Raw genomic sequence first — 21,868 nt, 5'->3', positions numbered from 1 at the left:
CCCCAACCATACAAAGAAAGGCTTCATTTAGGCTGGAAGACAGATAACAGCATTATCAATCTGGGTTTTTTGTTTGTTTGTTTTGTTTTGTTTTGAAGGGCACCAGATAGAACCATGTCAAGAGCCTGTGAAGGTCTTATGGTACAAGCAGCAGCAGTAGAAACCCAACAAATGTACGCATGCTAGCTTCTGGATGCTTCTTCTATAATGTGGGGATGTGACTCAGAAGGAGGCCCATTATTTGCAAGTGGAAAACTTTATGATGAGTTCCAGGTAAAGGTAGTTCCCTGTGCAAGCACTGGGTCACTACTGACCCATGGGGTGACATCACATCATGACGTTGACAAGGAAGACTATGTTTATGGGGTGGTTCGCCTTTGCCTTCCCGTCATCAACACTTTCCCCCCAGCAAGCTGGGTCCTCATTTTACCAACCTCGGAAGGATGGAAGGCTGAGTCAACCTTGAGCTGGCTACCTGAATTTGACTTCCGTCGGGACCAAACTCAGTTCGTGAGCAGAGCTTTTGACTGCAGTACTGCAGCTTAGAACTGTGCATCACAGGGCACCTCCAGTGAAAATGTTTTAGGTACACGGTGCTGTCAAAAACTTTTCCTCTAAGACTCTAGGTCTGTCTTGAGTAAACAAAACTGAGCTAGATGGCTCAATGGTCAGACAGTGTAAGGCCACTTCATACATTCAATGTATAGAGGGGAAAGGAAAAATTCCCGAAGCTGTGAAACTTCAATTAAAAAAAAAATAAGAATCGGAAAATGTCCTGATTATTTCTGAGTGCAGATCTCATTGTGTTCATGGCAACGTTATCACAAGCAAAACAGGTCCATGTGGTTTTCATCAATCCTTTGAACTCGCCCACTCATTTCCCATCCTGCTGTATGATGACAGTGGAGATGGAACTGAAGACTTGCTGGAGGCTCCATCTCTGTTCCTTGAACTCTGCAATGGCAGCATCTCAAATAGAATAAGTCCTGGGAAATGGAGTTATCCTGGGAAATGGAGTTATCCGAGGCCACTTGAGGTTTAATATGGGTGTCAGGCACTTGGAAATTTGAATCTAAGTTACAGGAGAACTCATGTGGGCCACAGTGATTACTTTGAATTGCAGACGAGTATTAGAAGCCACCAAAGTTGATACACTCAGCCAGTTCAATATGAACTTTGGCGGTATCACCAATGACTTGCTTGCCAGCTTTTGAAATGGCCCCTGTTGCCATCCCTTCAACGGCAGTTTGATGTGCAGTAACGAGCAAGGGTTTAGCTCCCTGCCATGAAAAGTTTAACTGGCTGATTTCTGTATAGGAACGTACAGGAGCAGGAGGGGCTCATGGATTTCCCCCCCAGCCAGTTGGCAACCCTGTAAGCAATTGTATCTCCTAATTATAGCACAAAACCTAGACAAGGCAGAAAAAAGAGTAGCTTACCAGCTAAAGCCAGGAGGTCCAAAGCCTTCTGGAAAACCATCAAACCTTGCCCACATAATTCTTGGCAAAATGTCATCCCTAAGCTTCCTCACCGAGGGGTTGAGCTCTGTATTTACCAATCAATAGGTAAATGTTGCTCAAAGAACTCAGAACACCTTGACACACAAGACAACCCCTTCCATGACACACTTCTGATCAGAGAAGCCACATTTTTGCCGTCAGCTCAATCCAATTAGCTTTTGCATTATTTCTTCAAGTTGAACTTGTTGCTTCACTGGGGGTAACATTAATTCCTCACAGCCTAAAGTTCGTGATGTTTGGAAAAACAAAGGGAAATTATGTGATAATTTCCTTGACATTCATCCATTTATTTACATTGATTTATAGCCTATCCCATCAGGGGAAAGTACCAAATTAAGATGTCACCTACATCTATTAAATCCCTTCTTGTTCACTTGACCCCTAATTCCCCCAAACCAAATGGAATTCAAAGGTCTCACACCATTTCCAGAAGACACTTAGATTTCTAGGAAAAGGGAAGTGTTGGTCATCGGTGACTCTCTGCTGAAGGGTATGGAATGTCATGTGTCCAGGCCTGACCCCCTAGCTCAAGGGGTGTGTTGCTTGCCAGGAGCAAAGATTAAAAATATTGCAGACTGAATGCCCAAACTGATCAAACCTGCAGATCATTACCCATTTATGATGGTCCACAACATGGAATATTACGTCTGGAAAAGAGGAGGTTGAGAGGGGGACATGATTGCTGTCTAAGTATTTGAAAGGCTGTCACTTAGAGGAGGGCAGGGAGCTGTTCCTGTTGGCAGAAGAGGACAGGACTTGCAATAACGGGTATAAACTACAGGCGGAAAGATACCGGCTTGATATTAGATTTTTTTTTTTTTACAGTACGAGAAGTTCAGCAGTGGAATTGGCTGCCTAGGGAGGTGGTGAGCTGCCCCTCACTGGCAGTCTTCAAGCAGTGGCTGGATGAACACTTGTCAGGCATGCTTTAGGCTGGTCCTGCATTGATTCTGCTTTATGGTATCTCTAAGGAAAGGGAATTTGTAGTAGAGGAGGAATCAGTGAGAACCAGCCCATTCGTGCATTCCTTATTTGACAGATTGATAGCAAGCCTTCCAATTGGGGGTGGAGGAACCTTTTCTGTTGCTGTATTAGCTAAATACCACCCCTAATAACCTTCAGATGTCAAGTCCAAGGCCTGTTCCACACTTGATTCTTTATACATCCATGTGGAAATCCCCCTAGCTGTATTAAGGCATTAAAGATAATCACGGATGAGCATATGCTTTCCAAACAGAAGGTTCCTGGTTTCAGCTCTGACTTTGCCAACTAAAAGGTCTCTGTATGAGATCTTTGGCAACTGCTGCTAGCCATAACACACAGTACTAGATAAGATCATGATGGGAAGCCATGTTAGTCTGTCTGTAGCAGTAGAAAAGAGCAAGAGCCCAGTAACACCTTAAAGACTAACAACATTTCTGGCAGGGTGTGAGTACTAGATTAGGTAGACTAATGATATGACAGTGTAAGTCAGCTTCATATGCTACACCCAGGATATTTAAGGTGTTGCAGGGTATCACCAGCATCATGATTTGAACCCAGAGAGCCATAGGAAGCTACCATATGCATGAAGCAATGCCGTAATGAACTGCTTGCAATGCACCCCCTGCTACCATTGTAAAGATTTCCTGATCATATGACTCCATATCAGTAGATTTATATTTAATCATGGCTTGGGCAATAAACAAGCCAGAAAAGGTCTGCTATCTATGGGTGACTATAAACATACACAGCGTGGAAGAGCATTTATAAGAAAGTGTCAAAGAAAAGGGAAAGTGGTAATCTTTTCCAATTACATGAATTCATTTTTTAATAGGATTCATTTTAAGAAGAGAGGGTATGCTCTCAATGATTATGGTCTGCAGTGCTAATAAACTGCTCAGGTGTGCAATCTACTTGCCAAGAAAATATCTCTTTCCCATCTTGACTTTAATAATAGATATCCAAGTTATTAAGAAACCCAAGGAGCTCTATGGCAACAACAACAACAAAAACACAAGAAAATACCACCAGCCAAGATCAGCCACCTGCACTGACTTCTTCCAACAGCATGCATCTTGGTTTGGAAGCAACACAAGCAGACTGTGGGACTAGACCGTTATTCCACATTCAGAAAAAAGCGTCCAACTCCAACGTGTCTCTCGTGTCTTGTTTCTTTTTTCCTCTCTGCACAATTAGTGTAGCCAATTGAAAACACACATGCTTCATTTCCAGAAGGTACAGTGGGTTGTTCCAAACCACAACTCTAACAAATGCCCAGATTAGGAGCTTGGAAAGATTCCCCAGTATTTCAAAGGTACAGAGTTTGGCTGTTGCTGTTTTTTTGTTTTTGCTTTCAAAATGAGGAACAAGCTCTTACTCAATTTCTTCAGTAATCCAACTGTTTTCAGTTGTAGGTTCAAAGCACTGAGATCAATCATGTGCTGCTTGCTTTCCAACTCCATCTATGCTGATAAACAACAACAAAAGGAAACCCTTCTCTTGCTTTATTGATCCGCCTTCTTGCTTCTCTTGAATTGCCTGGACTCTTTCCACTTCTGAAGTTAAGCTTCTCCAAAGTGGTACGTTCCTGCTACTTTCTATGCCCTTATGTCAATGTTGCAATTGATATTTTATTGTTGCCTTAGTTTCACTCCTGTCCATGTGGATGAAACGGGTGGATTCTGCTCTCCTCCAACCACACTGGCTTGGCAGCTTTTCCCATTTTTTGGAGGGAGAAAGCAAAAACCTGGCAGGAAGCACCTGTATGAGTCATCGCTCTGGATACCATGTTTTCCAGCAGAAGCCCCATTCTGAGCCCAGCTTGCCATGAAAGGGTGGGATATAAATGCAATAAATAAATAAATAAAATAAGTCCTGAACAGTTTTCCTACATGTGCAAAAAGGAGCTACATGTGAGGAGCCTGCAACAAGCAAGGCCCACACAAGTCAAGCAAACCAGGGAAATGTCATAGAATCATAGAAGCATAGAGTTGGAAGGGACCACCAGGGTCATCTAGTTCAACCTCCTGCACAATGCAGGAAATTCCAAACTACCCCACACACCCACACACACCCTCAGTGACTCCATGCCCAGAAGATGGCCAAGGTGCCCTCCCTCTCATGATCTGTCTAAGGTCACAGAATCAGCATTGCTCATAGGATGTCCTTTCCTCATAGGATGTCTGGTAGTTTTTTTCTAAACTATGAAGATCAGCTGCCAAGACACATTTTTTATACAACATCCTTAGCCATCAGCAAGAACAGAGACCCTCTACTCTGCTACTCTCCTACTCCTTGTTGTCCTTCATGAATGAGGCTACATAGTATTGTCACAGAAGGCATATATTGCCCTCACATGTATGTGTCTGTAGGGAGGATAGGAAAGGCAACTGGATGACTCTCCATATCTTCCTGTGTTGCAGCAGGTTTTATCACCATATGGGAAAACAGTTGGTCATCTCGCCAAATCCTCATTCGGCTTCTTTAACTACGGTTCAATATGATGCCTGAATTGGGCCATCAATTCCTCATCCTCTTTACCAGTTATCATTTTTATGCAAGGTAAAAGCTGTCCAAGATTGCTGGGTCATTGGATTATTAAATAATGAATGGTGAGTTAAAGGGCTCAGAGTATATTCTACTGGAATATTTATTTATTCATATTTATAGCCCATCCTCATTGCCGACAAGCTGGGCTCAGTGCAGGTCACAACATTTTAAGTATAAAAACATCGATTAAAACACACTTTAAAATCACATTCTCCAACAGTAAAATAGAACAAGATGGAAATCATGACTCCAAACGATAGAAGCTGCTAGAAAACCAGGCCAAGCAGTGAACCTCCAAAGCCAAGTTGGGGAGGGGAAGGATGGGGAGGCCAGCAAACGATGGTATTGGAAAAAACTTGTGGCTGCCCTCATTTGTAAGCCTGGTGGAACAGCTCCGTTTTACAGGCCCTGCAGAACTCATTTAGGTCCCACAGGGCCCTGATGTGGCTATGAGGGCTGTTCCACCAGGCTGGGGTCAGGGCTGAGAAAGCCCTGGCACTCGTCGAGGACAGCCGCACACTCCTTGGGCTGGGGATCACCATCGAGTGTAGGGCTCCCGGGGGGGGGGGCATTCCCGGAGAGATGGTCCCGCAGGTACATACTGGAATGTCCTTCATTACTTTTGACACATCAAGTTGGATCCTGCAATCTGTAAGTGCAAGGATCATGGGATCATCCCTAGCTCCCCCTTCCCCTCAGAGCCATTTCTGATGCTGGGAAAGTCTATTCTCAGGATCAAGGGACATGCATATACTAATAGCCACACCAGGTAGGCAGTTGTAGTGCGGAGAGGGAAGGAGACACCGTTTCTCCTTTCTATCATTTTTATGAGTGGAGCTCTGTTCAGGTAAGAGGGCAACAAGTGGTGTCAGTGGGTTGTAGTGGTTAGAATGTCAGACCAGGGTCTGGGAGACCCAGGTTAGAATCCCCACTTTGCTATGGAAGCTTGCTGGGTGACCTTGGGCCAGTCACATACTCAGACTAACCTACATCACAGGGGGAAAGGGGGATGATGGAAGCCACTCTGGGTTCCTACGGGGAAGAAAGGCAAGGGACAAACGTAGTAAATAAACAAATAAAGACACAAATAACAAGGAAGGTCTCATTCCTTTCTTCATCCCCACTACAGCCACCTCACAGGTGCAGCTATTGTTATACATGAGGCTCTTGACCCTGGGAATAAACTTTCCCAGCACTGGAAATAGCTCTAGAGGGTGGGAGGGTCCTGCAATATCAGTGTTTTCTGCTGTCAGTTTAATGGCTTAAGCTATTATTTCAATATTGCTTTGACTCTCTATTATAAATACTTTTATGGTTATCCTCATATATAATCTTGGGCTCCTGAAAAATGTCAGAGGCTGCTTTCAGGGTATTTGAATGCTGATCACGGTATATACACTTCCATTACTACACAGGTATTAACAAAAACAAAAAACAGAAACAACAAAAAATTGCTGATCCGTGCCACAAGGGTTGCCATACAGAATTGCCTCCAGTTACCTGTTGATGCTGTTCTTCTGTGCTAACATCTGCCAGTCTTTGCCTTTGGAGCTAGGGGTGTCAAAAGTGGCACATATCCTCTGCCGAATGGAGTAGGGTATCTTGAAGGCTTGCGGGCCCATCTGAGCAGGAAAGTTGCTGTCATCATGTGCAAAGAAAGTGATGGTTTCTCTTTCATTCTGCAGGCAAAACCAAACACTTAATGGGTTCTGCTCTCCCTGAACCAGCCTCTTGAACTATGCTGGCAATCCCTGTGTGCATCCAAATATGAGTTTGCAGAAAAATAACTGTGCAGATATTTCTCGTTAAAGAATAAACACAGAGGTTAATCTCTTTATGCCACTTAAGGAAAGACACTGAAATGTATGATGCTGTACACTGTTAACTTGTTTAAAAGCTAAGCAGGGTTGGAAGGGTGACCACCAAGGAAGACTGCAGAGGAAGGCAATGGAAAAACCACCTCTGCTTCTCACTTGCCTTGAAAGCCTCATGCTAGGGTCACCATAAGTCATTTTTTACTTGATGACACTTTCGTACATAAATGGAACTTTCACATCCAGAGGCAGCATACCCCTGAATACCGGTTGCTGGGTGGAAGGGGAGAAAGCAGGGAGGCTATGGCCCTTGTGCCTCTCATTGTGGGCATTCTGGGGTACCTTGCTGGCCACTGTGGGAAACAGCATGCCAGACCATTGGTTTGATCCAAAAGGGCTCTTCTTATAAGAACAACATAAGAACTTAAGAAAAGCCATGCTGGATCAGACCAAGGCCTATCAAGTCCAGCAGTAAGTTCACACAGCGGCCGGCCAGGTGCCTCTAGGAAGCCCACCAACAAGATGGCTGCAGCAGCATCCTGCCTGCGTTCCACAGCACCTAATATAATAGGCATGCTCCTGTGATCCTGGAGGGAATAAGTTTGCATCTTGACTAGTATTCATTTCAACTAGTAGCCATATTTTAAATCATTAAATCATTTTAAAAAAAACCTCTGAGAGATTGGAGAGCTGCTGCCAGTCAGAGCCAACATGGCAGGCTAGATGGATTAAGGGTCTGACTTGTGGAAGGCATTCCTATGAGCGAAATGCTGGAACATTCTGTACAGAGGGGTTCTTTAGTGCTTCACGCTGCTTTCCCTAAAGTCAAGTCATTGCTTGCAGACATTCCTCAGTTTGTTGGCAGGTTTCTTTTTCCTATTCGCTTTGAAATCCTTGAGACAGCAAGCCTCTATGGGTCAGGAACAGTGTTTTTCATGTGTCCTTCTCCCTGTCTAATGCAAGAGGCTCCACCTCCCAGCTGGGACTTCTAGGTCCTCCTGCGGTATAAATATTTCATCGAAGTGGTACGACAAGCCTTTTCATATAACATTAATGGCGCCTCGCAGAAGACATCCATGCAAAGTAATAGAAATATTGTAGATACATCACATTTCCCCCCAATTGTTTTAAATTAAATATGCAGCAGATTGGGCAGGCTGCTCTCAGACGATAAGATGCCTGCTACCTGGCATGCAAAAGCAGCAGTAACAATAAGTTGACGCATCAAGGCTTTAAAGGGGGGGGGAGTTGCTGAATCAGCAGAGTCTTTCTTCCACTTTTTGGAGACAGGGTAAGAAAGAAAGAAAATGCTGTACCAAAGAATTTCCTTGAAGAAGCAGTTATGAATGGGAAGCCCATGGGGTTCTATCGATAGATGTCTTCCACATAAGAAGGGAAGAAGAAACTTTGTATAGAAATCTCGCCTCTAAACCCAGTTGCTTCTAAACCCAGCTCCTTCAATTCAGACAATTTTAATAACATAAGAACATAAGAAAAGCCCTTCTGGATCAGACCAAGGCCCATCAAGTCCAGCAGTCTGTTCACACAGTGGCCAACCAGGTGCCTCCAGGAAGCCCCCAAACAAGACCACTGCAGCAGCACCATCCTGCCTGTGTTCCACAGCACCTAATATAATAGGCATGCTCCTCTGCTCCTGGAGAGAATAGGCATGCATCATGACTAGTATCCATTTTAACTAGTAGCCATGAATACCCCTTTCCTCCATGAAAATGTCCACTCCCCTCTTAAAGCCCTCCAATTTTAAGACTTCCAAACATTCCTGACTTTTTAATCAGACTAACAGCAAATATTCAATGTGCTTAGGTGGTAATCAAGAAAGACAAGAAAGCTGTTTTGTTGTTTTAAGAAGAAAATGTTTTATAAAGCCTAATGGGAAATGGAAGGGCAACTTGCCTCTAGAATCGATGTCTGGATCTGCAAGATTTGCTCGTGGCCCTTGACCTGTCTGACACAGATCTTGCACGAGAGCTGTGTTGTGGCAGGAGTGTAGCGCTCCAGTGAAAAGGCACAGTGGAGTGGCTGCTGGTTGCTGCACCACACACGTGAAAAAGGAACTTCCTGGAAAAGAAAAGAGAGGAAGTTGGATGAGGGAAAAAATGCACAGTACAATCACCACCAATTTCTCATTGATTTGTTGCCTGCCTATCCCACCTTCCTTCCATGGAATGAAAGGCATTGTATATATGGGTTCCTGGTAGGGTTGCCAACTCCAGGTTGGGGAATATCTGGAGATTTTTGGGGCAGAGCCTGAGGAGGGAGGGGTTTGGGGAGGGGAGAGACCTCCATGCCATAGAGTCCAATTGCCAAAGCGGCCATTTTCTCCAGGTGAACTGCTCTCTATCGGCTGGAGATCAGTTGTAATAGCAGAAGATCTCCTGCCACCACCTGGAGGTTGGCGAGCCTAGTTCCTGGAAATCTCCCAATCAGCCCCAACCAGTCCTTCTTAGGTTCAAAAATGCCCATTTTGATTGGCCGAAACAGCCTTAACAATAAGGGACCAATGATGAAATGGCTTTTGGAAAATGTTATTTCCGAAGGAACAAAGAAAGAAAGAAATACCATTGCAGTAAGGGATGGGCCTCAGATTGTATGGCCAACGTGACTGATAGTGTCTCTGCAGTTGTCTATGGGATTTGTTGTAAGGTTCGGTTTTCATTATCATGGTAAACTACCTTCTGCTTATGACTGATGAAAGGCAGGAGAAAATTGTTGTAAATAAATAAACTTACCCATACTGACCGATGGGGGAGAGGGGGGCATTGAAACTAGTTAAGTTGCACTACTGAAATACAATGAGCTTGTATGAGAAATCTCCCCTGCTCACGATACTTGTTTTTCTTTCTAATCGAGCACTGAACTTATTTTTTTTCAATTAGAAATTAGATTTTATTTATTTTAAAAATAAAAAATAAAAAAAATAAAGCTGCTGCCAGCTCCTTCTCCTTCAACTGAGTCCATGATGGTGAATGTAGACTGTAACGGGGAAAGATGTCGATTTTGATGCACAACACAGCAGTTCCCAATATATGCCCATCCACCTATTACTCGTTTCTCAGCAGCTCCCTCTTCCTTCAGGTAGGGAGGGAAGGACAGTGGCAGAGCCACGCAGGGCACTTGCTGTGGTAGCCCCTCTGCTGTGGAACAGGCTACCTTTTGAGTTTTTGACTGCCCCTTCTTTAGCCCTGTTCAGGAAGGTTCTACGGCAGTTTCTTCTTCTTTTATAAAGCCAAAAGTTGGCATATTTTTTTATAGAATTGATAGACTGGTTTGTTTATGGATTTGCGTTGCTTTGGTGAAGTGGGCATTGATTTAAAATCAATTTCAAGTCTTATTAGTTTTTGGGTACATTGATTTGAAGTTTTTTTTTATGAGAAACATTGTGTGAATCTCTTACTAAACAGCAGTGCGAGAATGCACACAAAGAGAACACAAGACAATTTAAAATTCATGATGAGAAGTGGTAATTCATAACTACATTATTTAAAAAAACAGCATCTAGGATTGAAAGGGAGAGACCAGATCACGGGAAACGGACTGTTTAAATTTTCCCTTACATTAGTTGCCCATCAAACATCCACTTTTACATACGATGAAAAAAAATGATATAGGCAGCCATGTTGGACCATTGCAAAATCCAAAACCAAACCAATACAACACAGTGTGTGACACACTGGGCAAGCTTTTGAGTTCTCTAGAACACTTTGTCAGGCTGGATGTTAAAAACAACAAAAAAGGGGAGAGAGCAAAACATGTTGTTCAGATGATGGTATCAAGACTTTCTGATCTACATCTTGTAGGACAGGGGTCCCCAACCTTTTTGAGCCTGCGGGCACATTTGGAATTCTGACATGGCATGGTGGGTGCAGCAACAAAATGGCTGCCACAAAATGGCTTCTGCAGGAGGCGGAGCCAGCCACAAAATGATTGACACAGCTTAACTTCAGTAACACAGTGCAGATCCTTGTGCTGAGGTGGCAGCTACTGCCAAAGCAACGTTGAAAAAAATTCTGCACAGCCAATCAAATCTCCAATAGTCAATCAGAAGCCTTGCTGGGCAAAAGCCCTACCTGGCCTCACCCACTTCCTAAAAAACACTTGGCGGGTACCAGAAAAGGTGGGTGCCATGGTGCCCATGGTACCCATGGCTGGTGGGTGCTATGGTGCCCATGGGTACCATATTGGGGACATCTGTTGTAGGATACCTGTAGGATGTTCAGGCACAGGTAATAGCTGCTTCATCATAGGTGTCATTTTTTAGACGGGGAGAACAATGAAAATAAAAAGAGTTACACACTTCCTCTGCCCCCTTGCTAGTGTTGCCATCCTCCAGGTACTGGCTGGAGAGCTCCTGTTATTACAACTGATCTCCAGCCAATAGAGATCAGTTCACCTGGAGAAAATGGCCGCTTTGGCAATTGGACTCTCTCCCCTCCACAAACCCTGCCCTCCTCAGGATCTTCCCCAAAAATCTCCTGCCAGTGGCAAAGAGGGACCTGGCAACCCTACCCCTTGCCAATCTTGCCCTTTAAACTTCAGTCTCTCTGGTTCAATTTCTGAGGTTAAAAACATGGTAAAAAAAAAAGAGTACTGCAGGTAATGTGCATTTCCACCCTTAGGACAGGGCCATATAACAAGCTCTTGTTGCACCTGATGGATTTGATCCCAGAACGCATAGAAAGAGCCAGAGCAGGCTGCAATCACTTCTGCTTCACAGTGGCCTGCTTTTTCAGTACCCTGGAGCCCAGCAATGCCAACCCCTGACACCGGCCTAGGGAGAGATTCAGTAGCCCTAGGCCTCGGAGAACTCTGAACCAAGAACGGCAGCTGTTTTTGAGCCTTTGGAGAGTGCAAGAGAAAAGCCGAGCAGAGTTGCGTCACGGTTTTCTTCCAGATTACTTGGAGCTACACAAGATGGTAAACTAAAACACTATATTTAGAACCTGACTCATTGAATGGCAGCAAGATACCAATGGAGATAAAGAATACATGGGTAGAAAAGATATTAACATTGGAGCAACCATAATTAGATTTTTCCCAGAGAAATTATCTTTTCCTTTCAGTGGAGCAAAAGAAAAAAAAAGTGTGGGTGGTGGAGAGAAAGTCACTGAGCTGAAAAGAATTCCAGGGAAAGTAATCAGATAGGACAAAATACAGCGCAGCAATGAATGTGAAAAGTAATCCTGAAATGCTTTTGGTTTGTTTCCCTATTATATTTAGTCTCCTGCCAGATGGTGAGAATGTAAATCGCCCCTTAGCAGGAACCAGACACTGAATCTTCCAACATTCAAATTATGCTGGAGCAAATTGTTGCTTTAAAATGAATGTTGAAGAGATATTTTTTTAAAAAATAAAAATAAACAACATTTCCCTGGTTTATCTAGGGTGGAGGACACCAACCTTTAATGAGAGCTACCGGTACTTCTGAGTAATGAAAAAAAAATATCCCCAACTATTCCTTAACCAGCATGTTTTGTTCTGTCCTAGGAACAGAACATGGGCTAGGGAGAACACCAGAAATGGAGTTATCTGCTAAGCAGCTCAGAGAAAATCCTATGGAATATACATTTTTTAAAAAGTCTACAGCAGATCTTTCCCCAGTTTTTCCCTGGCTCTTCTCATGGATGCACAAATTACTCTGCAGCAGCCAGCATGCTATTGGTAACTCACTAGCTACCTGTGGGAAAACTTGAAGATATTCACACACAGAAGTGTGTTTCTAGTTACATGTTCTACTGTGATAAGGAATGCTGTTTTAGATGATACGGTTGTTTTTAATTCTCTATCAGTTATTTTACTATTTTACACTGTGAATTGCCTCAGCACATATTTGTGGAAAGGCAATATATGCATTTTTTTTCAATTACACAAATAATAAATCATGCATACATGCGGCTGCGGCATGAGGAATATGCACATGCCATACCCCTTGGCAAAGGTGAAATCTGCCTGAATTTGTTCAAGAGGGCGAGTGGGGATGATTTAGGGTTAGATTCTGCATCACCTCTTGTTTCCCCTTTGCCACTGAAAACTTAATTTCAGGCCTTAAAAGGGGGTTCTATGAATACATCTCTGGCTTCTCTGTGCATGCCCTTTTGAATCAGATCCCATCCAAGTAGTAACCAGGGCCGACCCTGCTTAGCTTCTGAGTTCTGACGAGATGAAGCGAGCCTGGGTCATCCAGGTCAGGGACTTGGCCTCTTACTGATCAGAATATTTTTCCCCCAGACCAGAATAATTTCCCCCCTTTCCCCCTTCAACCTCACCTTGAAAAGGATGGAATTACATTTGGACAGGATGCGATCATCTGTTTTTTTAAAAAAAATCTCTATATGTTTAACATCATTTTATTGTAAGATGCCTCTTGAATCAAGTATTGCTGCTATTTTGTCTAAAAGCCTATACGTTATAGAGATACAGCTGTTAATAAACTGTGGACTGAAGAACTGGCTAAGAATGCAGGTGGCTAAAATTAATCAAAATAAACAAATAACGCTGCATTTTGAATGTGACCTAGAAACTCTTTCCACTGCATTACCTTGAGACCATTGGTTCTTATAACAGCCTGCTTGCAGCAAACTAGGTGTAGTAAAGAATTTGGAAGGAGTTAACAAACTGGAGAAGTATGGGATGCACATTTTAGCAGCCATAGTACTTTTCTTTGGCTTTTGTTCTCCAGCAACTGCTTGTTGCTGGAATAAACAGAATTCCTGTGAAAATAACCAGCCCTCTGAGTACCTATGGTTTGGAAAAGAACACTTTGGTCATTTTGTTCTTAAAATGCTTTTTAATGCAGCAATTGGGTTGGGGGGGATTCTCTCACAGTAAGCTCTACAAAGTAAGCCAATTACAAAGCAGCATTTAAAGGGGTGGGGACTTGATTTGAACCTGGAGACTACTGGTGCATAGATTCCCAACAGGAAAGTGTGAGCAACAAACCTCAGGTAAAACTCCCATGTATAAACGACCTTAACAGTCCCAGGTGTAACAGTGGGCAAAGTTCATTGTGAAGGCCACCATCCAACTATATAATCTACTCCCTATAACCTACCTGCCAAATCTCCCTCTCTGCCCCACATCATCCATACTGTTTTGACCCAGTTGATTTAATCAGCCTATTTTGTTCACTGCAGCCAATTATGAGGAATAAATTGCATCTCTCAAATGCCAGAAAACGGAAGACAAATCTCACTGCAGAGCTGTAATCTCATGATTACATCTGCTGCCACCAGAGTTAGCCAGATATGTGTGTAAAGGCAATTGACATTAACCCTTCAGAGCTCTGTAGAAAAACATGGAGGGATTTCAAGGATGGAACACGAAGTTCATTATGAGCTGCAAGCAGATGCAGAAATTCAGCACAAGCTTTGCTCAGCACAGGAAGCTGAACTCAAATCCTACTCTGCTTTACATCTTATTAAAAACAACAGGTTGGATTGCGTAAAGGAGACCCACACACACAAGGGGGGTGATTCGTGCTCATTCCCCTTCCCACAGAAGCCCGCCAACTTCCCCCTCATAATATTATTTGGGGTTCCCTATTCTCCAGGGAAGCTTTTCAGGAGGCGTTTTGAGCTGCAGTGGGAGAGGGGAGGAAGCAGGAGGTAGAACGAGATAAATGTTGATGACCTGTGGTAAATTTTGATGGGATCCAAGCCAATTATTATTGTTTCTCGGCCATTCAAGTCTTTCAAATTCTGCACACTCAGCAAGGGAAAATATTTGCCCAGCTTCAGTATCATCGCCTTGTCAAAAATCATTTTATCTGAGAACTCAACGTGAGGAGTTTTTTTTTTGGTGCTGCTTACCCTTCAAGTATGATTGTGATCCCACAACACTGTGTAAATGGTCACAGCATTCCCACAGGCTCATCACCCTCATAAATGGCAACAGCGTTCATCCGTCCCATCTGAATGCTGCTAAACCATAGTCACTAGAACACTTTTAACATTTAAAGTACTTTGAAAACTTTATAGATGCTGCTATAAACCTCTTATACTGTGAGGTATGATTCATAAATGCAGGAGAATAACAGTGGAAAATGTGGCAGCATGCTGAGAATAGCACGCATTCCCCTGGATTGCAGAGGGAGAATTGTGGAAATATACGTCTTGGGCTGTTCTGCTATGTGAAAAAATCCCTGCAAAAAGAAAACCAGAACAGCAAGAACAGGGAGAAGCTTTCTCCCTACCATGCTAGTTTTCTAGCTGCATGGAGTTTGAATGCAAACAAACATTCAAAGATGGAATCCATCACCCACTGTTTAGTGATGTGGTCCATTTTACCTCCTTGATATTCTGTTACTTCATTTATTATCACGTGTAAACCAGGCATGAAGTATTCATAGGTGAGAAACAGAAGGCATAGGTTTGCATCCCTCATGTGACTGAAGAGGTTTGTATCTTTCATTTGAAAGTATTACATTTATATTTATTCTAACTTGCATGCTGCCTCTCCAAAGCACATTCAAGGCAGTTTCCAAGTAAAACAATGTCATCGTCATCATCATCAACAACAAAAATTATAACCATAAAAACCAAGAGAAGCTGCACACAACAGCATAAAAGAAAAGACAGCGGTAAAACTAAACTAAAACTCAAATCAGCAATGAACAAAATGTAATTCAACACCAAAAACCAGTAGCATAACATTACAAAAAGCTAAACACAAGGCTGGATCCTGCCACCTTTTCATTCAATCTTGCTCAATTCTCCTTCTTGTTAAAGCCCCTGCCCCTCCTCCCTTTTGTCACCACTGGTAAAGCTGGCTACATCCAACCCACTGAAATTTGCAGGAACAATTCATGACAGCATAATTTTTAACAACAAAGTCAATGTTGTAAGTTCATCAACCTGTCGCTCCCCCCAACATTCAATCTGCATGAGAGAATGAAAAAGCTTTCACATGGTACTGGAAGTTATTTGGTCTTGGAAGAGGACATTCCATAAAGAAGATGCCTGTCTTTCATGGCCATCTACCTCACTTCTGTAACCAAGACCACATAAAGCAGAGCCTCCACTGATGACCACTACACTCTGGCAGGGGCCTACTGCGTTAGGTGGTCCTTTTCACCCTCTCATCCTCATCTGGTCAGGTCTTTAAATGTCAGACATTGAACTAAGCCTGGAAATGAACAAGTTTCTAGAGTGCCCACAGAAAGAAGGATGGAACAGATATGTTTCCTCTCTTGCTCCAAGAACAAGTACATCCAATTCTCGAGCAGTTCCTCTCAGCTTCCTAAGATACTGGTCTTCTTTGCCTGTCCTTGGAATGGAGCCATTGCCTGTCTTGTCTGGAACTGTGAAAAAAGCAGCAGTATGGCTGGGTCAGTCTGGAGGAATGGAGCTGTTGTGATAGTCAACAAGCCCATTCTGAGAAAAGGTGCCAAGCGTGTGGGAAGTTGAATGACAACAAGAGGGGGCAGAGCTGAAGCACTCTACGAGGCTTTCTTCTGCTGCTGCTCTTAGGAGCAACAGAGGAAAAGATATGTCTGTCTTATCCTGCTCTTATTGGGAAATGACAGATCTAGGAGGCTGATCTATTTGGCGAACAAGAGTGCTGCAGGTAAACTAGCATTTCCCACAACAATTGTGTAAAGTGCGGATGGCACTTTTAGTGGGGAATGATTGAATATCTGCTGGTTCAGCTTACATACTGTTCAACAATTGCGATCAGGCAGCCGAATTTTTGAAGGCCTGTTTATAGACCCATTTGTGGATGTTTGGCAGGTTGCTTCCGTTATTCCATCCTAATTGTGCAGTACAGTGTGATTGGCTTTTCGTGCATTAATATTTTCACACAGGCCACAATGAAGATCTACTTCCCCATCTCCTTGCGGCACTGCTGTTCCGCTTGGCAGACAATGGCTTAGCAGTTAAATCACTCATAAATCATATACATTAGTCATAAATAAATAATGGTACCATTCAGTGTTTAAGCAAAGATAATATGGAAACTTGTTCAGCAGCATGAGCTGCCCAGACCTTGTCATTGGCTCCCATCTAACATGGTGAATCTGATAAGTATGACTGCTGAACACATTCGCAGGAAAAAAAAAGTGTGGCGTCCCTAATATTTAAGACTTCATGTGTGTTTGAAAGCTCTAGTCCAATGGTACTTTATATGTGTGTGCATCCAAGTTCTTTAAAATACAGGCATGCTATTTGCCTTTTACACACTAGCTATAGGAAACAGGAGAGTACACAAAATAACTGTGTTGTGTAAAGTAAAAGTATGTAGCAGACCTATAAGAAAATGACTCAACTAAAATAGTAACAGTGGCATGATACAGAAGTAATGAGAAACCATGGTTTTTTTGCTATATGAATGAACTTGGGGAAACCTTGGGTGCATGCTCCTCCCACCCTTGAACATAGTCAGCTAATGATAAATTTCCATTTTCCTACACACATAAAAAACTATACCTTATTATGATGTTTCAACCATACTGTACAGATTGCACTTTCCTCTATGAACCAGGGTTACAAAACAGGTTCAAACTACAGTTAAGAACTGTGCTTTGCTGGGAAGAATGCTAACTAGAGTTTGCATTTGGAGTGTAATGAAAAGCTATCGTTTGCTGTGGAATCATATAATCATAGAATTGGAAGGGTCCATACAGGCTATCTAGTCCAACCCTATGTTCAATGCAGCATCAGCCTAAAGCTAAAATCAGAAGTCTTCCATTTGCTGGCAAGGGGAAGAGGGAGGGGGAATTGAACAAAAGGGTGATATGATGTCATTGCAGCATTTCTCTTCCCCTTGTAAAGGGCAGCTAAAGAAGGAAAGCAAGAAAATGGTAAATTATCCCCTGCCACTTAAAAACAAATCAAAAAATTACAAATAGGAGAAGATGCAGGGTGAGGAGGCCCATATGTGCCCCCCCCCATAATGTGTAGTTTGGCTGTCTGTCTACTAAATCAATGGGAATGTAACTCTAAAGGCTGTTACTCTAAGGATTGCTACCCATGAGGTTACTCTATGGTACAGGGGCTACAGCACAGAGACTGAAGAGCATCATCCATTTCACATACCAAAAGACTATTAAAACTAATCCAGGTAGACAAACTATCATTTATGTTTGTCTCTGCATTCTCCTTGACATTTATAGTCCAGACTCTTTAGTGTTAACACAGATTTTGGATTATCAAGTGCCTCAAATGAGGCTCTTGACACTCACAAACATTAAGGTGAAGGCATTTCTCTGCCTGAATTGGGTGGCTGTGAGAAGACAGAGCCAAAATATCTATCCCAATCAATGGGCTGGATCCAACCAGATTTTCTGTTGGTGAAAAGGTGTCCCAAAAGGTGACAGCCCCAAAAGGCAATGCCTCCCATATTGTACAAAAGCCATGGTGCGGGGGGGGGGGGGGGCGGTAATACGGAGGGGAATTGGGTATGGTTGAGTATAAAAGCTGGCTGGATGTAACCCAATGTATTTAGTAAATTTGTACATGGTGCTAAGGAGAACACAGAACTCCACACAAAGAAAGTGTTTTGAGACCTGAGAGTCGTTTGGGAATTCAAATCAAAATGCCAGTCTTGATATACAAATACCTGACATGCTGTGAATGGTTTGATTCTCCAGAGGAAAGGGGGGATATCAAGGACAGAGATCTGAAGACTGAAGGTATTCCCTTTGAAATGCAACAGCTTTGGTTCTTCCAGCAACTGCCCGCCATGGTTCTTTTCATCTGAAACTACTTCCTGCAATGGAGAATGGGAAGCAAGCATACAGTGTTAAAACCCAGACTTCATTTCTCTCCATTATCATCGCTTAGTCCTCCTCAGAATATGGCCCCCCATTGAACCTCGACTTGTTGCTTTCTGGGAGTTTTCCAGCCTTTTTTTTTTTTTTTAAGAAAAAGGGTTCCTTCTACTTTAGAAGAAACCTAAGAGAGAAATAATGGACACGTTCCCAAATACAGGAAAAGAAGAAGAGTTGATTTTTATATGCTGACTTTCTCTACCACTTAAGGGAGACTCAAACCGGCTTACAATCACCTTACCTTCCCCTCCCCACAACAGACACCCTGTGAAGTAGGTGAGACTGAGAGAGCGTGACTTGCCCAAGGTCACCCAGCTGGCTTCGTGTGGAGGAATGGGGAAACAAATCCAGTTCACCAGATTAGCCTCCGCCGCTCATGTGGAGGAATGGGGAATCAAACCAGGTTCTCCAGTTCAGACTCCACCACTCCAAACCACTGCTCTTAACCACTACACCATGCTGCATTGTTTTGATGCAGCATTTTCTTCCATACAACTGCATCTTTTCCCACCTCTGTTGCCATTATTGGGCATTAAAAAACACGACAAAAACAATCATGATGCAATCATACATGCGAGCAACAGGACTCTTCTTTGCACGTATTGATGTGCACTCCTCTACACTGCTAAAGCACCACACAGAAATAATCTGAAAGAGCAGAAAGCAATGGAAAACTCTAAACATATAATTTTGTATGAAAAACCAGGAGGGGCTCAACATATCATTGGATACTGAGATATTATAATCATTAACCTCCTGAATTTTTCTGTCTGGATAGGTTAATCCAGGGAAACACAGAATGTACCTCAACTGATCTTACTGCGGATAGTTATTATATTTATATTATATTATATTTATATTATATTTATTCACTTTCCATATTTAAATAGTGAGTTTGTGAGACTAGCACTTCATGAATACTCAACAGCTGTACTAAATGCAGGAAAAAAATGTTAAGTACGTCCACCTCAAAATTTACTGTAATTCCTGTTAAGATATATGTTAACAGCGGCAAGAGTAACAATTGCATCTAACTAGAAAGCAGAAGCCATGGCTACAATTGAAGAATGGCTGGGAAAATTTGCAGAATACAGAGTGATGGCTAAACTGAAAAATACAGTGAACAGAAGACCGATGGAAGAATTCCAGAAGAATTGGAAGATGCATTTTGATTATGTAACAAAATAACATATATGTAGACAGAAAAATGTTATTATTAATATACTGACAGAAAAAAATATATTATATAGATTTTAATTATCACTGGAGAGTCTGCTTACTGTATAAGTTGCTAGGTACAGATATATATCCAGTCCTAATGGTAGCTTCAAAACATTATTAAGCTTAGTAAGGAGTATTAATGTTTTAAGTCAATATAACTTTAAATAAAATAAATAATCCAGAGTAAATGCAAGTTAGAGAATAAATGCTTATGCATCTGCTTTAGTAAAGAATATAGTGTGTGTTCAGAGTAAAAAAATAGAATTAATTGATATAGAATGTGCTAGGACCGCTCTGTTAGTTATTTGAGAAGAATCTTGTTGTGGGGATGAAGTTTGAGGAGTGGGTGATATGTATGAATTGTATGTGCTTTAGTAACACAATAAAAAATTATAAATTTGTTTTACTGTAATTCTACATCATTAAAAGAAAAAAAATACTACCTTTCACCTGCATACTTCTTTGGAAGGAAAAAGAAATTCTGAAGCAGTAACTGTATGCTTAGGAAATATGGAAATAGAACAACTTGATTTAAACTATACTGTCTAGAAGAATGGGTCCTTGACTCACGGGGGGGGGGGCATTTGCACCCTGTGGGGTGCAGCAGCTTGCTGGGCCAAGCATCATCTTCTACATTGTGCTAGCATGCTTCCAGGGTCCCACACAGCTTGCCCAGACTCCCAGTGGCTCTGCTCTATGGCCAGCCAATTGTAGGGCTGGCCGAGCTTGCTCCTGGGACAGGGCTGGGCAGTCAGATCTGAACGGGCCATTCTTCAGTCTGGTCTACCTCCCCATGCAGCCACACGTCCCATCCCAGCTCTGATAGGTATACGCCATCGGGCCTGAAGAGGGCCTCCTGCCTGAATGAGATGTCCAGGCATCAGAGGTGAATGCAGCCCCTGGACATCTCATTCAGGCAGGAGGCCCTCTTCAGGCCTGATGGCATATACCTATCAGAGTTGGGTTGGGACGTGTGGCTGCATGTTCTATGGGGAGGTCTGAGGGAGTGGTTGCAGCTGTGGTAGATTTGGCAGAAGGCGGGCTGACAAGGCACCCACCTCTGGTGGCAATTTTGGCATTGGGCAAGATCCATTTGGGAAAGATCCTGTGTGTCTGTCATCCTTGTTGAGGGTTCCATTAAGAGGCTTTAGGGGCCAAGTCTTAAGAAGGCATGCTAAGCTAGCGAGCTGCCAGGCTTTCCTCACTCCCAGGTGGCAAAGGGATCACACAGAGGCCTGCAGCCAAGTGTTCCCATTGGGCTGCCATCCCAGGTTTTTCCTCCTCAGCAGGCAGGCTGATGGATGGGGTTTCCATAGGGCGGCAGGCAGGTCACTCGATGCCTTGGATCCACTGCCCTATGCCAAGCCAAACCTCTACAGCTATAATCAATAAAGCTGTGGCCTGTTATACCCCACATAAGGTGTTGTCTCTGGTTTCTGTCTGGCTCCAGACCACCCATTCATGGCTAGGGCTGCAAATGGTAATTAAATATATAATTCAGAAAGACAACATATGAAAAATGACACGGCTCTTGTTCCAGTGAACATTATCCCATGTTTGGTTTCCTGTATCACACACATCAATACACATGAAGCTGCCTTATACTGAATCAAACCACTGGTCCATCAAGGTCAGCTTTAGCTACACAGACTGGCAGTGGCTCTCCAGGTCTCAGGTGGAGGTCTTTCACATCACCTACCACCTAGCCATTCCAACTGGATATACCAGAGATTGAACCTGGGACCCACCGTATGCCCAGCAGATTCTCTACCACTGAGCAATGGACCCTCCCCAGCTACGGCCCCTTCGCATATAACCTCATGTATGTAGATAAGGTAGAAATTCAAAAGAGGAACCCCAGGATGACTTTTCACTTGCCGAAGTTTTCTGGTCACTCTCCAGATGCAGCTTCAAACCAACCTGTGTTACAATGTGGAAGATCCCACTGGCAATTGGAGATCTTAGAGGCAATTGAAGGAATTCTTGGCCAGTGTAAT

The 21,868-nt window shown here is 43.0% G+C and overlaps 1 protein-coding gene across 1 annotated transcript in view; it reads right to left on the bottom strand.

The window, feature by feature from the left end:
• Positions 1-21,868, bottom strand: part of UNC5D (unc-5 netrin receptor D) — a 423,168-nt gene that overhangs the window by 3,957 nt on the left and 397,343 nt on the right. The window contains exons 14-16 of the mRNA XM_056860892.1: positions 18,440-18,589; positions 8,780-8,944; positions 6,552-6,730 (exon numbers count right to left, since the gene is read on the bottom strand). Coding sequence (XP_056716870.1) covers positions 6,552-6,730; positions 8,780-8,944; positions 18,440-18,589 — 494 coding nt within the window. The remainder of the gene's footprint in view (positions 1-6,551; positions 6,731-8,779; positions 8,945-18,439; positions 18,590-21,868) is intronic.

This window comes from Euleptes europaea, chromosome 14, assembly GCF_029931775.1.
Source record: "Euleptes europaea isolate rEulEur1 chromosome 14, rEulEur1.hap1, whole genome shotgun sequence".
NCBI classification, from domain to species: Eukaryota; Metazoa; Chordata; class Lepidosauria; order Squamata; family Sphaerodactylidae; genus Euleptes; species Euleptes europaea.
Note: the sequence above shows the minus strand (reverse complement) of the source record. Positions and strands in the feature narration are given on the sequence as shown.